This window comes from Agelaius tricolor, unplaced genomic scaffold (assembly GCF_023055355.1).
Source record: "Agelaius tricolor isolate 1412-34295 unplaced genomic scaffold, bAgeTri1.0.p SCAF_2, whole genome shotgun sequence".
Lineage (NCBI taxonomy): Eukaryota > Metazoa > Chordata > Aves > Passeriformes > Icteridae > Agelaius > Agelaius tricolor.
In genome coordinates this window covers 69,067,472-69,087,992 of record NW_027269262.1, presented here as the reverse complement: position 1 = coordinate 69,087,992, position 20,521 = coordinate 69,067,472, and the positions used below count along the sequence as shown (strand labels likewise).

General features: G+C 39.7%; 1 protein-coding gene across 1 annotated transcript in view; it reads right to left on the bottom strand.

Moving 5' to 3' along the window:
* Positions 1 to 20,521, bottom strand: part of RSPO2 (R-spondin 2) — a 104,763-nt gene that overhangs the window by 44,005 nt on the left and 40,237 nt on the right. Inside the window, 1 exon segment of the mRNA XM_071421376.1 lies at positions 4,372 to 4,560. Within this exon segment, the coding sequence (XP_071277477.1) occupies positions 4,372 to 4,560 (189 nt within the window).

Below are 20,521 nucleotides of genomic sequence, written 5' to 3'. Positions count from 1 at the left end.
CCTGCGTCCAGCATTCTCCAAAGGGGCTTTTAGAACTCAAGTTCATATAGCAGCACAACTTGGGCTTCTTGTCCACACTTAGGGTCATAGGAAATTCCTTAGAATCATAATTTCTTTTCACAAGGGTTGAACCAGTCCCTAAAGAACAGGATCCTGGTCAATGTCTACACAGAGATTCTGCAAAATCACTTTCCTAGATTAATGAATTGCAAGGCAAAACCAACCAGGTGAGCTGCTCTGGAGATGTACCACAATGCTTAATTGCTAATCTGGTTTGTTACACTCAAGATGTACTGCAAGTATTTTATTAAATGTAATGCTTGGCTCAAACATCCTGTGTATTTAAAAATATTCAGAAAAAACATTTGCCTCTTGCCCACTCACCTGAGACACTTGAAAAGAAATCAGGGTTTTTACAAATTGTATAGTCCCAATACAAGATGCAGACCATTGAAAGAAAAATCAGCATCTTGCAACCCTCCCTCACATCCAATGGACACAACAATTTTTAAACAACTTTTTAACCATTGCTTTAAAAAAACATGTTGGGAGTAACACGCTAAAATTTTCTCTGCGTGTGTCAAGAGGGACTAAAGGAAAAACTTTCAACAGAAGTTAATGTTTGACATGATACAGACACACTTGGCAGGTGGAAGCTGGCCTCACTTTGCACTGGGGATTCCCTCCATAAAACTATCATTCATTCAATGAATGGATAAATCCTCTTTCAGTTTTGATCATACTTCAAAACTCCCATCTTGTTTGTATTTTCTGCTTTACCTTCAATGCCAGTTTCCTTTTCCTCACAGCAGAGTCCCTGAGATAACTATCTTTCAGAAGCTTTAGTAGGTGAAGGTTGGGAGGAGTGAAGGCTGGATGAAGGTTGGGTGGAGATTTCCACCAAGACAGTTTAGACAGTTTATTTTCATCTTTTTCCTATGGAAATAAACTACTCCAAACATGAAAGACATATTATTTAATCTGTATCAGATGCAATTTAGGGGAAAATACTGTAAGAGTATTAGGAATACTGTAAGAAATCTGAAATAAATATATTAATTCATCAGAGTGATATTCATCATAATGCTTAGGGTTACTGAGTGCTAATCATAATGATAATTTAACTGTAGCTGAAGACAAACTAGGAGTGACAACAACCTGATTCTTCTACAATTTCACCAATGCCCAGACTGTTCCCAACTCCATGACATTCACTTCTTTCAACTCCTGCTCCCATCTCTCTGCTGCTCACTAGAACAGCTTTGGTGCCACAGATCCAATTTCACACCGCCATCCTGAAGTGTCCACTGGCACTGCACTGATCTGTCACTGACCAGCAACACCCTCTGTGCTATTTTTTTTTGTATTTGAACCCCCTGACTGCTACAGTTGCAATTACAACAGTCTCAAATGGTCATATGCTCTACTATACTACATAAGTATAGTTCAAGCAACAGCATATTCATGAAGTCTTGCTATTTTGTAACACTGTTAAAAAATTCATTACCTTTCTTACTGCATTGAATTAACTACATGAGTTTAATAAATGCTCAATTTGTTTAAAAATTTCTCTTTATCTTGTTTTTACTGAAGGTGAATGGAAGGGGAAATTACAATGTTGGGTCCACCTAGGAGAAAGAGGGAGAACCTAAACAAACAGTCAACCAAAGCTGAAGGGAGCTGTAATTTCTAATCTCTGAGTGGTTTCTCCTCCTAAAATTATATAGGTTACTATGGCTGTGGACTAAGTTGAAAGGTTCAAGACAGGCTTAATACATTAATCAGTGCAACCACCAAACTGACAGGTTTCATCTTACTCTTTAAATTCAGTTCTGTTTTTTTCTCATGAGATTATGTCTTGTTGGAGCAGTTCAGTTCAAAGTCATTAGTTATTTAAAAATTATTGGAAAATTAACAAAGTGTTACTCATCTCTTGGGCATTCTTCTACAGGAGAGATTCAACACTTTCCAAGTTCATGTCCAAAAGGACTGCATTCTCACACTGCAGTGTTCAAGGTGGAAATCATATCCAGCAGGAAACTACATTGATTTCTAGAGACAAGCAGTCTCAAATTTCATGATTCACTGTTACTAGAAAAATAGTCTAGAACCACTTAGCAAATTCTAGGAACACATACTCCTTACCTGCAGAAAAGAAAATTTGTCTTGAAATCCAAAATTTCCATCATTTTAGAGATTCTACACTTGGCTGTGGTATTCATTGTGTTACATTTGGCACTGACAATGTTTGGCTTTTAAAATCAAGACAACTTTTTCCATAAAAAATATTTTCTATAACTTCTCTAACAAAAATGAGAGTGTTCCAGTAAAAAATGCTTAAAAGCTTTTATGCCTATGAAGACATTATTAGGGCAGAAATTATTTCAGCTTATGTAATTCAAGCCCTGTAACTCCCATAAGGACTTTAACATAGCCAAAATTTTTGTTAATTTTAGCTGAGACAATACTATCTGAGCAACCGAATCTGTAAGCATACCTAAGAAGAGCAAGTAGGAAGAAACCTATTTAATTTTTAAGGATGTTTATTTCAACTCAACTTCAATCAACAAAATGTCTGTATGTCCACAATGCTTCATATGTGCAAACCAAGATCACCAAACCAAGAAAAAAAGAGAAGTGATGTGTAAATAATTAGCAGTTACATTAACATAAAAATATGCAATACAATAATCATCAGAGGGGAACCAGGACTGGTCCATAAATGCAAGTGCATCATTATTCTCACAGGGGGAGACTGTAAAAGGCATGAGGATGAGATAAACATCAAGTGCTCAACACATGCCAGTATGGGTTAGACAGAACTTGCATTTATGCTTTTCAAAATCAATCCTGTAATTCAGGGGAAAAAGCCAAGTTCCATAAGTGGTAAAACCAAAATAAATATTATTTTGAATTCACCCTCGACCTTCTGCAATTAAATTCTCTATTTTTTTCTTTTCAAGAAACTAAAGAATACTGCCAATAAGACCACTTTGCCTTTCTCACAAGCACAGTACAGGCTGATAGAAACAAATCAATCTATTTCCTAAACCTACAAATATATTCAAAAACATTTTTACATGGGGAAGTATTTACAGCCAAGTTTTGAAAGATTTCAAGTGCAGAAGTTGAATTCAAAAACATGTTAGGAAAACTAAGGCCAAGATTCTAAATTACTTTACAGAATGGATGCATAAACCATATACTGTCTCATTTAATTTTTGATCAAAACTTAACCACCTGGTAGGGATTAGGCAGCACTCTGCAATACTACACAGCAGTTGGGAACACTATATCCATGGAGCCCACGCAGGGAATGGGGAGAAAGAGGTGGGATAGCTTGGGACAGGTCCAAGCATGGCCATAAGTGCTCCTCATCCAGCCAGACTGCCACTGAGTGACCCCATGTGAGTCTCAAGATGATGTGTGATGTGAAAACCAGCACACACCTTCTCACAACTCTGTGCTCCCAATGACACGGCACAGCACGAGGGGAAAGGTGCCACACATTTAACAGACACTTGATTATTGCAGGAAAAAAAGAAAAGCTATTTCTCACTTCAGGTTCTTATGTCAGGTGACCTGATTCTGGTTAGACTATGACAAAAGCATTCTCCCTGTAAATAGGAATAAGAGGTAACACCAGTGATTAATAATCCATATGGGTAATACTCCACATATGAGCATATGGAAAAATCAATACAAATCAGCACAACTGCCAGACAGAGGTGAAATAATGTGGGATACCAGAGCACTCGTGGATTTTAATAGTTGTGCTTCTAGGCACAAACATGCAAACAAGGAATCTTGTTGCACATTAGCAGGTTGCAAGTTTCCAAATAAAATGTTTCACTAAAAGTGAAAGGTTATTTGTTTGTTTTTAATAGTACATCTGTTTTATTAAATTTGCAACACTTACATATTAAAGCATGTCTGGTGTGAGGTGTCTGGTCACCTGAAATTTGTGTGGGAACAAAAAATATGACAAAAAGCCCACCCATATATTACTGTTTATACTGACCTGTACCTACATGTTAAATTTATTCTAAATCCTTTATATTTTCATATAGTGGGAATTTATTTCTTAAAACTAGGAGTATCTGTGTGAATCATACATTTTTTCCCTAAATTACCCCTTTAATTAAACTAATAATAATAACAATAAAAAATAGGTCAATTCATCAACTAGTTAATCTGCTGAATGTTAAATATCTGAGAATGAGCCGGGACCTTCGTTAGCAAAGAAATTTAAGATGATCTTGAGATATCTGTGAAAATACAAATGTGTTTCACAACATACCATCTTAAAAACCAACCACAAATTATGGCCTTCTGACAAAAGTGAGTGTAAGGGTTGAAGAAATAACTCACTTGAGCATCTGTTCATGTCTGGCGTTCTCAGTCCATAGTACCCTGACGGGCAGGAGTGCAGGCATTCCCCGTACTGCCTCATCCCTTCTCTTCGCAGGAAGAAGAATAACTTGTGCTGGCATCTGATGCACCCATTATCCTTTGAACAAGATAAGCAACCTTTGCAAATTGGATTTGGTCCATAGTTAGCTGCAAAATAAGATAAATTACACTTTAAGGTCATTTGGAAAGTATTTTGGCTGGAGGTTCTCTATCCTCTAAAGTGTTACACATCTTTTGTATGACTACAAACAGTTTTGAAAGGAGGGTTCTGAGAGTACACTCACTTTCAGACATCTGCATGGGCACTGAATAAAAAGAACTGTAATCTCTACATTTACAATTATATGTAGGGCAGTTTAAGGATTTTACACAGATTTAAAATACAGGCGCAGGCAAGCAGAGACCAAGCTTTATAAAGCTCACAGAATAAAGTTGGCTAAAAATGCAATGCTGCATTCTGTGAAGCTGGGGACATAGCATACAACAGCAACAAAATATAAGAACTTCAGCACCCTGACATATGCACATGGAATGATATGCCCATGGAAATTGATCAACACCACTAATGCAATTTCTAATTTGTGAAGCGAGCAATATTCAGAGTACAAAAGCCTCTGCAGAGCAGGTACAGCACTAGCAATGTGTGCTGCCCCCTCACTCTCAGGGTCCTAGAACAGCTGTCTTCTTACAGGGTCTTCTTGACCTGAGTATCAAGACAAATTTTTCAAAAAAAGAGAAACAGTTTTAAGAGCCTTCTTCTCTGGGCTGAAAACCATATGCCATTACCAAAGGAGCACAATTAGTGCAGGTTACCATTTTAGGTCACCAGCTGCTGTGCATTCAAGTCTATGCTCTGATTTTGTTGGATTATTTTCTTTTTTTCTTTTGAATTGCTTGGCTGATAACTGCAACACAAACTTCAGTCACATCACTCTTTGTTCTTATGAGCTTTGATTATCCTGCCTTTCTGCAGAGTTGCAGAACATTCCTTTGTCCCCATGGGCTGTCAAGTCCTTCTCAGGTGCTGGGTCAGCACAGTAGGTCAGCAGAGGGAGGATGACTCAAGACATTCCTGATACCAGCACAACTTCACAGGTCTGCTTTAAATAATAAATTGCCTACAGGACTTCACAGAAATTTGCCAGTTCAAACCTGGTTTACTAAAAACAAAAGAAAAATATTATGCAACAAAGGAAAGTGGTTTTGGGGTCTCAAGAGGTTTTTAATAGAGGCCACCCAGAGAGCAGCTCACCAAAAAGACCTATGTTTAATTGTCATATTTTTAAATATTTCAAATTATTCACACCGTTATGTAGTGATCTGGTACTTTTACCTTGTATGGCTGGATAACTGAGGTTGTTCAACTGATGACTTCACCAGCAGAGTCAGGAAAAAAACCAAGGAAAAGCCCACCACCCTCTGGAACCAGTAGCTGATAAGCTTTACTCTCACCTTCACACATCTGCACACCACATTCCAATTCCCTCTCTGCTACCATCCCCCACACAGGACTCACTAAGTTCAGCACGACACCATTCAATTCCGATCTTGGACAAATAATCCTAGTGGGTGGCAGGCAGGACAAGAAGTGAAGCAATCTGGTGTGAAACAGCTCAGCCAGTGGGACACTTTCTGAGTGTTGGAATTCCCTGCTACCAGTCTCACCAGGTGAGATTCTCTTGAAGGGAAAAGAATCCTTCCCTTCATGGGATATGTATGATTCTTCAGCACTCTGTTAACCCTTTTGTAATGAGACACCCTAACAGACCAACTAACTGTCTTACACTCCTAAAACAGTTCCCACCTTCTGTTGCCTAAAAGACTTGAGATATAACTTTTCCTACACTTCATCTTGTAACTATTTTCATTCCCAACCAACTTCTTCAAAGACATGCAAGACAAACAAATTATGAACTAGGCATGGCTGCATCCCTCCTCTCACTGTGGGCAGGGATTGCCTTACTGTAACCACATCAAATAATATGTGACCATGTACACAAAAGCAATTGTTGCTTAACACATAGTGGGCGATCCTGTAGACTTGTGACTTCTCTTATAGTCTCCTTGGATGTCACTCTCAGTAAATCTTTACCTCCAGCTTATTCAAGGTTCCCCAGAGAAGCCTGGTTTATAACAAAAGAGTTAAAAGGAATAAAGCAAAAGCAAGGACGCAAGATGCCTGAACTTACTCACTACTCAGAGTATTTTTTGGAGTTCAAAACAGCTGATATAATGTATATGATTTTTGACTTGGGGCCAGGCCAATTGCTGAACAGCATCAATATAGATAAAGGCTACCATATATATACATATACATATACATATACATACAGATAAATGTTATACATATGGATATAGCTAAAGAGAACAAAACCACAGGCTTGCTGGCAACAGACATGGCAATACTGTCTCAAAGGGAGAAAAAGATCTTTCCACAGGAGTTAGCAGGGCTCACTGAAAGAGCTTTAAAGAGATTTGAAGGGAGAAAGGGATAAAACAAGGCTCACTGAAGTCTGAGAGCAGTGTGCCAGTGCCTGAGAGACAGGGTACTAGCAGGGTCTGTCAGTCTGCTGTCTCAGTGGAGGTAGGGATGTTTTAGTTCTCTAGAGCTTAGTGATGGTGAGGATAGGGTTGAATGGTTTTGAGTAAGAATTGGGGGAAGGCCAACAAGGCAGGTATCATAGTGGGAGTTTGCAACAGACCCCAAACCAGGAGAAAGAGGCAGATAAAATATTCTCTAAGTAGCTGGGAGAGCTCTAACAATCACTCACCCTTGTTTTCATGGGGAGCTTCAACTTACCAGATGTCTGTTTGAAACACAGCACAGCAAAGAGGAAAGAGCCTAGGACATTTCTGGAACATGGGGGCACATAACTTCCTGACAAAGCTGGTGAGGGAGCAAACTAGGAAAGGTAAATGCTGGACCTGTTTTTTGGGAATGCAGAAAGACCTGTGGAGAATGTGATGGTTGGACATCATTAGGCCCATCCTCAGCGTAGTGATCACCAAATGCTAAGTTATTGGTTCTTGGTGAAGTAAAGAAGGGGGTCACCAAAACCTCTACCTTGGGGCAACAGAGTCCAAGAAGGCCTTCAAGAAGGAAATCCTACAGACACAGGAGCAGGCATGTAGCAAACCCCATGGAGCTTGGGAAAGCTCCATGGAGAATGGAGACTTAACAATAGGAACTGCTGAGTCAGGATGAGACAGCAAAATAAGTTCCTGTCTCAATGACCCCCCACCCCAAAGCTTATCTCTGTAACCCTATAGGCTATTTTACCTAACCCTTACTATTGGTCAGGTTTGGATCCCCCCATACCCTATAAAAGGGCCTGGTTTAGCCCATTCGACAGAAGAAGAGCTGTCGCTGGAACCTTCACGGTCTCTCCCGCAATAAACCATCGCTGTGGAACACCAGGGCACTCCTTCTCCTCTCTTGCATCTGCTGCAGCCTCAAGCCAAGGGCACCCTACCATAGCAAGCAAAGAGCTGATATCCTAAGAGAGCTGATATCACTAAAGAGAGCTGATATCACTAAAGAGCTGACAATCACCAAGCTTGCTAAAGGGTAGCCAGTGGTGATGGCCACGAGCTAGCTGAGCTTTTGGGCACTCTGTCTCTCTGAGGGACTGGGCTCCCGGACCATCTTGCACTGCTAAGATAATAAGGCCAAGATTGAGGCTTTATTATATAGGCAGGTGCCACATGCCAAAAAAGGATCCAGGGAAAAGAAGACTAGATGAACAGAGAGTTTTGGCAGGAACTCAGGAACTTCTTCTTTGGAAGAAGAGGCAGACAATTCAGGAGGACTCCAAGGATATCATGAGGTTATGCAGGGAAAAAATTACAAGGGCCAAAGCCCAATAAGAACTGCATCTGCTACTAACAGTAATAATATTTCTATAAATACATTAGCAACAGCAACAGAGCTAAGGAGAATGTCCATTCTTTACTGAACATGGGGGCAAACACAGTGACAAAGGATAAGGAAAAGGCTGAGGTACATAATGTCTTCTTTATTCAGTCTGTAACAGTAATAAGACCAGTCTTTTTCTGGTACCCAGCCCCCTGAGCGGAATGACAGGGACAGACAGCAGAATAAAGCCTTCATAATCCATGGGGAATGGTCAGCAATACCACCTAGACCTATCCAAATTTATGTGGATGAAATCCACACAAAGATACTGGGGAAGGTGGTGGAGGATCATTTACTGGTCAGCCAAGGAGGTCCCAGCTGACTGGAGGTTGGCCAATGTGACACCAGGTAGAAGATGAGTCAGAAAAAGGATAAAGCCCATCAGTCTGACTTCGGTGCTGGGGAAGGTCATGGAGCAAATCATCTTAAGTGCCATCATGCAGCACACACAAGACAAGAATGTTGGGATGGCTGTACTCTTCATTCAGTAAAAAGCCAGGCTGGATGACCAGGCTAAGAGAGTGGTGGTCAACAGAGCTGGCAACTGGTGGTGCTCTCCAGGGCTGAGCACTGGAGCCAGTCCTGTCTAATGTCTTTATCAATGATCAGGGGATGGAGGGTACCCTCTGTCAGCTTGCAGATGACATAAGTTGGGCAGGATTGTTGATCTGGAGAGCAGGAAGGCTCTGCAGAGGGATTTATGGACCAAGGCTAAGACTACAAATCTCAGTGAGGTCAACTGCTTGGTCCTGCACTTGGGTCACAGGTGCAACCCCATGCAGTGCTAAAGGCTGGGGAAAGAGTGGCTGGAAAGCTGCCCAGCGGCTGAACAGGAACCCAGGTGGCCAAGAAGGCCAATGGTATCCTGGCCTCTGTCACAAATAGTGTGACCAGCAGGACCAGGGCAGCAATTGTACCTCAATACTGAGCACCGAGGTCAGTATATACATATATATATATATACAGGCCACACCTCAAAACCTGGGCTGGGTTTTTGGCCCCTTATTACGAGAAAGACACTGAGGAGCTGGAGCATGTCCAGAGAAGGGCTGTGTTGCTGGGGAAGGATCTGGAGCACAAGTTCTATGAGGAGCTGCTGAGAGAGCTGGGGTTGTTTAGCCTGGAGAAAAGGAGGGTCAGGGAGCACAAAATTCTCCACAAATACCTGAAAGAAAGGTCTAGCAAGGTGGAGTTCAGTCTTTTCTCCCAAGTAAGAAGCAATAGGATGAGGGAAAATGGCCTCAAGTTGTGCTAGAGAGGTTTAGACTGGATATTAGGAAAATGTTTTTCCATGGAATGGGTTGTCAAACCTTGGAAAGGGCTCCCCAGGGAAGTGGTTGAATCACCATCCCTGAAGTTATTAAAAAAATGTGTAGATGTGATGATTAGGGACATGGTTTAGTGGTAGACTTGGCAGTGCTGGGTTAATGGCTGTATTCAATGATCTTAAAGGTCTTTTCCAACTTAAACAATTCTATGATCTTGTGGAGCAAGAATTAAGCTCTGGAGCAGATACATATCAGGGCTCCATGTAGGTTTGTTTGCCATCTTCTCTTATGGAACTCCATGAAAATTCTGACTTCTTTGCCACAAAATATGTTTGAGTTTGACTCTACTGTCCAACTTTCCTTTATTACTGCCACATGTTACTCTTCCCAAGCACCCTTTCTGTGCTTGTGGTAAGATGTCTTTATTGATAACCTTTCTTTCTTCAGGCAAATTTAATTATGCTGACTCCTCTTGGCTTCAGCTCCATAGAAAAGGAGCTAACAGCATAAAATGATTTTCCATTATCCTATGCTAATATTTGTTCAGAAAATGGATGGCACATCTTTCACAGCTTAAGGTCAACTCAACACATATTAAAGACTTCAGTAATATATTAATTCTTTAAATCGTATAGGTTTCCCAAGCCATGAAATCTGGACCCTCCTCCTTCTTCAATTGCAAAGCAGACTTAAAAATTTATTTTTAAAATTTCCATAGCTGTATGTTTTTAACTTCTTATAAAAATGTGCTGAGATTCAAAACTTGTAAATTGCTCTGAAATCCTCAGATCCAGATATATTGTATTTATAGTTACTTAAATGAACAATTATTTAATTCACACATTGAATTTGGACAGTGTTCAAAATCATCACTTAATTAATGGTCACATGCTGATGAATTTTCCTGTAGGTCTCCTAGCTTTTTTCTTTCTTTAGCACATTAAGAAATTAAAAATCACTGAAGAGTTATAATGGTAAAGGGAAGATAATATGATTTGTATGTTGCATTACAAAGTGCAAACCATGTGAAAGAATCTGAAAACTTCCCACTGTACTGCTTAGGCATTAGACTGAATAATTTCCAGGTAATTTGCATATAGTAAATTACTGCAAAGTGTGTACCACTGAATTGATCTTCTTCCACATTGTTGTTGCTTGTTTTCTTTTAAGAGTTTCATGAGAAGGTCTGAATTCTGCAACCTTTCCATTATTTCAATTTCTCCCAGAGCCAGGGAAAACTGTGACATGATCTACTAACAAATTACTTTGACAATGAACATACACATTCACAAATCAAATACCATAGCACTGGTTTTGGGGTCATTTAAGGATGCCATCTTGAAGACACCAAGTTAACTGTGCCTCTTTTGAGCCTATATACATAGGCCATAATTATATCCTATGAAATCCTCCTTGCCTCAAATTCTTCCCTTCCCATCTTGGTTTCTTAACACAGCAAATTGGATGTATTGGATGTATTGGATGTATTGTTATCACATACAGCTTCTCCAGTTCACATATAATTGTTCTTTGAGGAGGAAGTGGACGCCTCCACCTTTAACAGATGCATCTATGCACTTCCTTTTTAATTTCTTCATAACTTCATTTTTTCCCTCTCTATATTTGTTTGCAATAAAAAAATAAAAAGCTTATAAAACATGGTCTATCACATTCCAGATTAGTGACTGTATCACATGCAATGTAAAACTTCATGTTACTCATCCTTATTTCAACCCTGCCAGGAACACCCTCCTCATCTCTGTGTGCCAGGCAGGCAGGTCTCCTCCAGCCAAATCCCTCATGGAAACTTGCTCCTTCCACACAGCCCACAGATGTTAACCAGTGTCAGAGTGCTGCTGTCATCACATCACAAAACTGGAAATGCACACATGCTGTAAGTTAGCACCATCCTCTGGCTCTCAAAGTACACGATTGCCCTCATTCTCTGTTAAGACTGTAAGCTCTCTGCAGCAGGAGTAACGTTCTGTACAAGCACATAAGTGTGTACACAGGTGTGAACACTGCGTATAAACACAAGCACACACCTTAATGCAAGGTAATGCATTTTCTATTCCTTCTGCTTCTACAACTATAGTCCAGAGCACCTCCATAATTAAAGAAAAAACATTTACAGACTTGATTCCCCATGTAGTGCCTTTATTTTAAATCTGGTATTAAATTTGCCAAGTTTCAAAAGGTTACTTGAGAACACAGACTAATACCCAAACACACTGAATGAAACACTTCTGAACCCTAAGGGTGTTCAAAGTTTCATGGTTTGGATCCATATCAAGTAAAATCAAATATCAGCTAATTACTTTAACTCTTGTCTAGATCAAATGTATTTAAGCCACACTGCTGAAGCAGTTTTAAGTGAGTTGTTATGACTGTTTGAAATCACAAGAGAATCAAATGAGTCTAGCCTGTTCCCCACAAGAATACAAGTTGTTCTGTAAGCAAGAGAACTTAGAGTATTTGATTTTCTGTGATCTTACTGTCCTGCAGTCCATACTACAACTGTTTCTAATTTGTGTCTTTCTTGTATACCCATTTGTTGGGTGTCACAAATCTCTTTTGAACCTGGTGCTTCAGCTCACCACAAGAACCTGGTATTTTTATTCTTCTGAAAAAAACAGGCTGAAATAGACAAATGAATCCAAAACCAGTTGGAGAAAGAGGAGATCCTGGCAGAGAAACAAGCACTAAAGTCATTCCCTAAACATTTCTTTAGACAGCCAGGCTAACATGCTCACTATGTCCCTAATATCACTCTGTATCTGGTCACTGTGTCTCTCTCTTTGGCAATCTTTGGTCTTTTGAGCTCTCTGAAGTCAGAAACTGAGCTTGCTGATACAATGGCCAGCTTAATGACACTCTCACCCTAACTGGGACTGCAGCCACAGGAATGCTGGTGACTGGATTTTAGCACAGATCTAGCAGAAATGTCTCCAAGACACTTATCACTGTAAACACAAGATGTGCAGATGGGACTCAGAGGAGATGAGGAACTAAAAGACCACTACAAGCTGCATTTATTGCAAAATAGTAGATTTCATAATCCTGAATTCAATTAATGCTTTGAAGACATCCCATACATATCTCAATAAAGTACATTTGTGTTTGGCTTATGTCTTCAGGAGCACCAAGGAATTGAACAAAAAATACAGCCTTATAGAAAAACCAAACTACATAGTATATCAAGGAACTGAGACTGCAACACTGCATGTCCACTACAGCTGAAAAACATCTGACTGGATATGAAAAGAAGATAGCCATGAAAAATACCTATTTTTCATTAGAACTTTGTAAAAGCAAATGTAAGTTTTAGGCAGAAAACTTCAACTTAAAAAAATATTAATTTGTTTCTGGTAATTATCTTCAAGAGAATTTAAAAATTCAAGGTCAGAGGGGATTTTTATGAACAATTAGGCCAATGCCCTGTACAAAGAAGCCACAGAACTTTTGCTTTACTGAAACGTATCATTTAAGAAACCATTCAATCTTAATTTTTAAATTGTTAGTGGTAAGGAAACCACCACAACTTTTGTTAAGATATCATAGGGGCTAATTACTCACACTGTTGAAAATGTGCAGTGGAATTTTGAACTTCAAGGACCAACCACTGGAGCTTTTTGTATCTTTACCTGCCAGTTTGTTAACAGTTTTTCAATGATTTTTTTTCCCAAAGCAGATCCTCTGATCAGGTCAAGTCCAAGCTTTCTCATGGGTAAGATAAACAGAGCAAGATTCCAGAATGTCTCACCACAAGGCTAAGTGTCCAGTCCTTTGATCAATCCCTTACAATTTTATCAGCAGGCTTATGGATATTCAAAAAAAGCTCAGCATTGGAAAAGCAACTGTACCAATGCCAAATAAAGTGATATAACTTTTTTTTTTTTTTTTTTTTTTTTTTTTTGTTATACAGAAGATCACCCAGTGTTCCTTCTCAGACCACCAGGCCTTCACCACTCAGGATTATTTTCTCTAAAGTTTTCCACAGCTGAGAAAATGCACGTTCCCCACTCTTCCATTGAAGACAGATTAACTGTAGAGAAGCATTTCACTTCAATGAGTTTGGTATAAATCTCATCAAATGTTGCTTGTAAGTGAGCAATTTTACCTGGTTATTATTCCTTCACTTCCTTTGGAGGTCTTCATTATATTTTCAGTATCACAATTTTATGCTTAAACTACTCTCACTTATCAGCTCATTTCATTATCTCATTTTTGATATAGTATCTTTCTGGTTATTCTAGTGTAAGCTTCCAAGAGACTTGTCTTCATTCCATCCATACTCAAAAGACAGTGGCATTTTATTCCACTTCCAAATCAAAACATTTTACTGTTGCTACACATCTATCCAGCTGAATACTTACAGAATTTTCTGTATGGTTTCCCCCACCACCATGACATGGAGAATCACTGTGAGGATCAGTTTGATATTATTCTCCTGCAGCACCCTGGCAAGTCTCAAGGAATTACCTACATATTGAGATATTTTGTAATATTTGGTGACTCATGGCATACTGACTACCAAGTTCAGAAGTCTACCAATAAAATTACATGTATGTTGGTTTCAGGATGCTTGGTTACTAGGATGTTTTGAGAACATTACCAATTTACTTTCCAGCTGAGATAAACTGCTACTAACAGAGGTATCTCAGCCATCTTTCTTCATTTGAACATCTGGAGCTTTTAAAGGTATCTCTCATAGTTCACTTTCTGGATACCTATTGTCGTCTGCAAACATTTAACTCTTCTTGTCCTCTTCTGTTCACTGTTCAGCCTACCAATCCTCACTTGCCTTAACTCTACTGAATACTGCTTTCTTCTTCTACTTGGGATGTGAATTTTCCTCTACAATTTCTCTGTTTAGTTCCTAGACATTTCCTCTTCCCCTGAAAATGGAGCAGTCTTGTTGATCAGGCCTCTTGCATTTCCCCAGTGTTTCCCCACTAATAATACTTGTCTTTCCAGTATGGAAATCTAGAGCTGTCACCAATTTACATTTTATCCATGGAAAGTTCATTCTGTCTACAGGATGGAAAAAAAATACAGAACATCTGTTGTAGGTCACAAACACCTCCCCATCACCTGCCTTCCTAAAAACAAGTACAGAAATAGACAGAGAGAGGAAAGTGGCATACTCCCTGTTGCAATGTCCTAGGAAATGCTAGCTTTTACTGATATTTTCTGTTCACAGATTCACCAGTTTTATTCTAGGTCTTCCTGTTACAACTGAGAGTAATTCAACATACACACTTGAAACACTGGTGATAAAAGATCCAAGTATCACAACCACAGAGTATCTTCAGAGAAAAGATAAAGTCAAAAAGCCCTGCTCCATTGTGTTCATGCAAACAGGACAGCTAAAGTGCCTGACCAGAAAAAAAAGAGCGACACAACAACCAAGCCTTACCAACCAACTGATTCACAACCACTCATAGGTCATTTCTTTCCAAGCCTAGTTCCCCACCCATTCCCCACCAAGTACTTATTTTGGTATTCAAAAGTCTTACATGACACACATGCACGTGTATGTTGCCAATCCAATTTCTGAGTTTTAGTTTATAGGCCAATCCGTTTCATATACAGTAAGAAATTACATTACTCCACCAGATGAACCAGCCACTTCTTTTAATCAACTGAAGTTGCTGATTTGTAAAGTGCCTGCTTCCATTTTCATCAGACTGAGAAGAGTCCTTCCAAGATGACCTCTGTTTCATCTCCTTATGAATTGATAGAATGTTGCTTTTTTAGAAATCCTGCAAGTCTAACAGTACTGAAGCACGGGCAATATCTGCCAGTTGCATACTATTTGCACAGCTCTGGGCAGTTTTGTCTACTCCAAATCTCAAAAGTCTTTTTCTTTTACGGCATCTTCAGTCTCTGTAAAAATATTCATGATAAAAGCCTTGCATAAACTTCCATTGGGTTTTAGGATACTTTATAAGCCCCAGATAATGTGATCAAATGTCAGTAGTTTCATGTATAGTAACCTCAAGAAATTCCAATCACAAAACTCAAGGGGACTTTTAACATGCAGTACTTTTGAAAGATAAATTGTCTCTCAAATGCTGTTATTTAGATTTTACATTAATTACACTTCCTCCTTTTTCCATGTCTGTAGAGTAAAATGTAGAAATCCCGCAAAACAGCTCCTTAAAGAGAAGCTGCTGTTCTTCCTCAAACCCCAGCAATTCAGACAGGGAGGAAGAGCACCACAATCATTGACTTTGGCCACAGCACAGATTATTTATATCTGATGAAGACTGCACAAATGAAGCGATGGGACAGAGGCCAGACAGCCAGTCTGCTCTACCACTCAGATCTCCCCCAATATCCAGCTCTCTCTGAAATGCACTTCAAGCAATGACAGGGCTCTTCAGTCTTAGTGGAAAAAGGGCTGGAGGTACAATAAGTGGAAACTCAGAAGTTACATTCACACCCTAACATAAATTGTAATGCTGTGGAAATTACAGGGTAAAATACAGCTGCTGCTCCCTGGCTGGAATGCTCCACAGTGACTCCCCATAGACACGATCTGCAACCAAGAGGGATGGAATGGATGGTGGAGAGGATGGAGACACCACAGCCAGGCTCTGTAGAAATCCTTGGAGGGAGGGGAACTCAATGGTACTTTGCAGCTGATAAACTACACAGCACCTGTCAGCCAGGGGAGATAGGAGGTGTCCAGCTGCTGAGTCAGCAAGTGTGGTGAAATTGCTCTCCTCAGATGAACTCAGTTCATTTTAATCTAATTATAATGTTAATCTCCATCCAAAGTTTCCAGACTCCAAGATATGATCACCCCTAACTAAACATGTGCTCTATTTTTTTGACAGTATTTTTAAGAGCAAAGCAAGATAATTTTACACCACTCAGTAGCAAAAGTATGTATGACTAGAGTCACTCAAGCTCCACCTAAACAGAAGGAAATAGTAAGTAAGTGAGAATGGGGAAATGCTAGGGAAGACTCCATTGTAACTGCTGGGAGCAGCCAATGGGCTGAACCTGTTTTTCCCTCCACAGGGACACCTTTTTGGTAAGAACCATACTCTATGCACACTGAATACTTTTATTGAGGATTAGCAATATTGGTTTGAACACATTTTTGCAGTCAGATATTATCACTGGCAATTCTTCAACCTTAATCTGTCACAATTTTATACTAATAAAGAGTGTTATTCTGTAAACTGCTAGTGTTGAATCATTCACAGGCACAAGCAGTCACTGGCAGCAGGTAACACACTCAGAGTGGGAAGATCCATGGAGGGCTCTCCTTTATGCTGTTGGTGAGTGTCCCTGCCTCAGCCAGCCAAACCACCCTCTGACCCAGGAGTGCTCAGTGAAGGGTCCCTGTAGTGGGACACTGACAGACCCTGGGTGGGCACAAGGGTCTCAGCTTTCCTGGAACACTGACAGACAAATGAAATACTAAGGGTTGAGGAAATCTGCCCACAACTAAGGGTTAAGGAAATCTCCTCTTTTCACAGGGCAGTGGGCCAGCAGGCTGGTTTCAGTGAAGGGACAGCTAGGGCTGCCTTCCCTCAGGCCACCACGAGGTAACTCAGCAGTCTCAGCTCTGCTGCAGACAGTGTGTGTCTCACCAGGAGCGTGTCTGCTGAAGAGCCTGCTCAGACAGGGAGCCTACACTGAGCTGACCTTAAACCATCTACAGCAAAAGTTGTGGGGTTTCAAAACCAATTGCTGGGTTCTCTCAAACAGGTTTTTGAAAAATCACATTCCTCAGCTGAGGCTTTATCTCTATTTCATTTACATCTAATCTACTATGTCTTACTCATATATGAGGCACAGGAGCTCCTTCTAGACTCTGTATGTGGGAAGAGATATGCAGGGAAGACAGTACATGAAAACCACCATGTTCCCCAGCTTATTTCAAGTGGGTGTTTTATTTGCCTTCCATTGAAAATAAATTTCATTGGGAAACATGAGCAGATGCTCAAACCAAGGCTGATAGTTAATTTCTAATACAGAAAAATAGTCATGCTTCTTCTGGAAGCTAGAAGAAGTCTAGAAGCTAGACTAACTATCCCTTGGACCAACTCTTTATAAATAGTGCTGCTGTGAAAGCTGCAAAGGGAAACAAAACTTAAAACAACAAACCCTCCTTTACTCTTTCCTCATAACACCATGCCAGTGGAGAGGCCTGGCCAGTGGAGTCCACAAGGCAGTGTTTTTTCACCTCTCAGATGGTTAAAAGTCACTTGGACACCATTCTCAGACTTTTCCATTTCAGATTCCCATGCTATAGTCACTCAGAGGCTGTCACAGTCTATTCCTTAATTACAAAATTGCAGTCTATTCCTTAATTACAAAACACAGAAATGTGTTTTTCCCATGTACGTATTCTGTGCCACTATCTGACAGCACATTCAACACAAATTTCATCCAGCATATTGCTCGTGCAAATCAACATCTGGGACACAAATCCTATTGAAACAAAGTCCCAGGCATTTAAAAAAAATCACTTTTTTCCAAGTCTTTTAATATCTAGAATATTTCAGCTAGCTGCTGTCAATAAGATTCATCTTAGCATGCAGGTGAATAAACAGAGATTTAATTTTTCTCCTTTGATGGTGGGTTTACTTTGTCTTCCATTGTAAGTTATAACTTTTGCAAGCACTGAAAACTGCAGGGATCCAACGTAGAGGCATTCCAACAAAAACACAGTTCCAAATCCAGATCCACCCAAACCACAGAAGACAAAACATTATTGGCAGCACTGAAGCTATAGATGTGAAGATCCAGAACACTCTGTTTAAGACACAAAGTAAAATGACATACAAGACTTTATGAATGATGGGTGATATTTCACTTTACTTTTTCATACTTCTACCAAAAAATTCCTAAAAAGGTAAAAAAGACTGATGAACAGAAAAAAAAATGCAGTTGGAGAAGGAGTTTAAACAAAGTCTTTCTTTTCATTTCCCAGAAGATGAAATGAAACATATTTTAAAAGTCGTAGATACCAAATCTGGACACATACAGAAATTCCAGCAGAAATAAACAGAAGCAAAAACTAAGTAGTTATTTGCAGTTGTATTAGGCACCAGTAAACTAATGATCACACCTTAATTATTGATACCGTTACATTTTATTGTTCAACAGAACTGGCACATAAAGGAGATGACAAAGGAAACAAAAAAAAGCTTGATTGCAATTGTAAATCTGTAACAGTGACGAACTCTCCAGATTATACAGCAGTGAGAACTCTAGGAATGAAGAAATTCAAGGTTTAGATAGCTGTGAATAGTCTTGAAGATTTAATGTCCTTAGATGTAAGTAGTTAAGTAGGAAACTTTATGTAAGGTTATATTCACAGTGTCAGAAGTTTTGCAGAAGGAATGTTACACAGATCTTTACATTGAGCAAAGCTCTGACCTAGGCTTCAGTGAGGGCCTGTACAAGTAGATTTGTCAGATGTCCAAGTCTGATAGAGGGCACCAGGGTTTCAGGCTAGGCATCGTAGGTAGAGAATGAGGCTTTGACCACACAGAAGGAAATTGCTCCTCAGAGTATTGTGGAGGGCTAAGCTGGTAGTTTCCTGGTAGATTTGTCTGAAGAGCAGCTGATTTGGGTACTGTGTAGATGCAGCACTGCATTTCCTCAGTATGGCAGCTGGCAAAGAGTAGATAATGATTATGTTTGCACTAGAAAACTGAGAGCACTTAAGGTTCCATGTTGTCTTCTTGGGCTGAATCCATTACAATTCAAGTTTAATTTTTGTCAAAATTTTCCTGAAGCACTATGCAGAGAGGAAATACTGTCTTATCCTTGCCCAGGAAGGAAATTCAAAGTAACATGGATGCTGTGGTTACTCCAAGAGTTACTCAGTTTGAGTGAGTCCAGGACTCCAAGTGGTGTCACAACAGTTTAACAAAGGCACAGCCATTTCAAGCCCCAAATAGATAAAGCCCAATTAACCTGGTCTGCCATCACACCTGACCCTGCTTCGAGCAGGAGATTGCTGAAGGAAATCCAAAATCCTGCCAGAGAAGTCAGTTCCACAGGACTCACCCTGTGATCCTACAACCTGCATGTGAAGCATCAGATTTCACTTCTTGCCTGAAGAAGGAGGCAGCTTGAGCTACATGATGGAGGAGAAATAGATAACAAAGCACATGAGCATATGCAAAGTTTTCTGGAAGTCCAGGTATATTCCTTTACACAGGGGTTCCCATGGAGGGAGACAACAAGTATCAATGAATGAAATAGAAACAAAGCATTTTAGAAATGTGTTGTAACTGCAAATAAGGTAACAAAAATGGTATCTTCACAGCTGGAAGTACCCTTTCCCACCAAAAGTAAGTCTTAAGAGAGCAAAAGACCTATAGGGAGCAGTGCAGCTCAGCTCAAGTGACATAAAATTCAGGAAAGAACTAGACAATATCCACTACTGGCCAATAACCTGCTAACAATTCCCCACAGAGATAACTCTTGAAAAGAGCAGAGACAAATTAGTTTATAAATTATACATAGTCTCACACTTCAGGGCTCAGCCAATAACATTGAAAGGTTACCAACTTTAACATGCAACCAGAGATACAGCTTCCCAAGAACAAAGGAAAATTATTTTTCCTCCTCTGAATGATCAGAGACTGACCATAATGAGAGGGAAATAATATGCTAGATCAAAACTCGTGTCTAATTCACATAGATCTCCAACATACTCAGAGTCCAACTAGTTATCAGATTACATACAGATTACATACAGAAAGGAATTTTCTTCCATCAAATCAGCTTAGACTTGAAGCATGTGGCATGGTTTACTAGCTGGGACTATCTGGGCAACTTTCATTTTAGTTAATTCTCACTTTTCCAAGGACCAGAAGAGGTTTTTGGCTACTTGGTCACTGCTGTAGTCTGCAACACATAGTTATATAACCTTTGAATTGAAGTG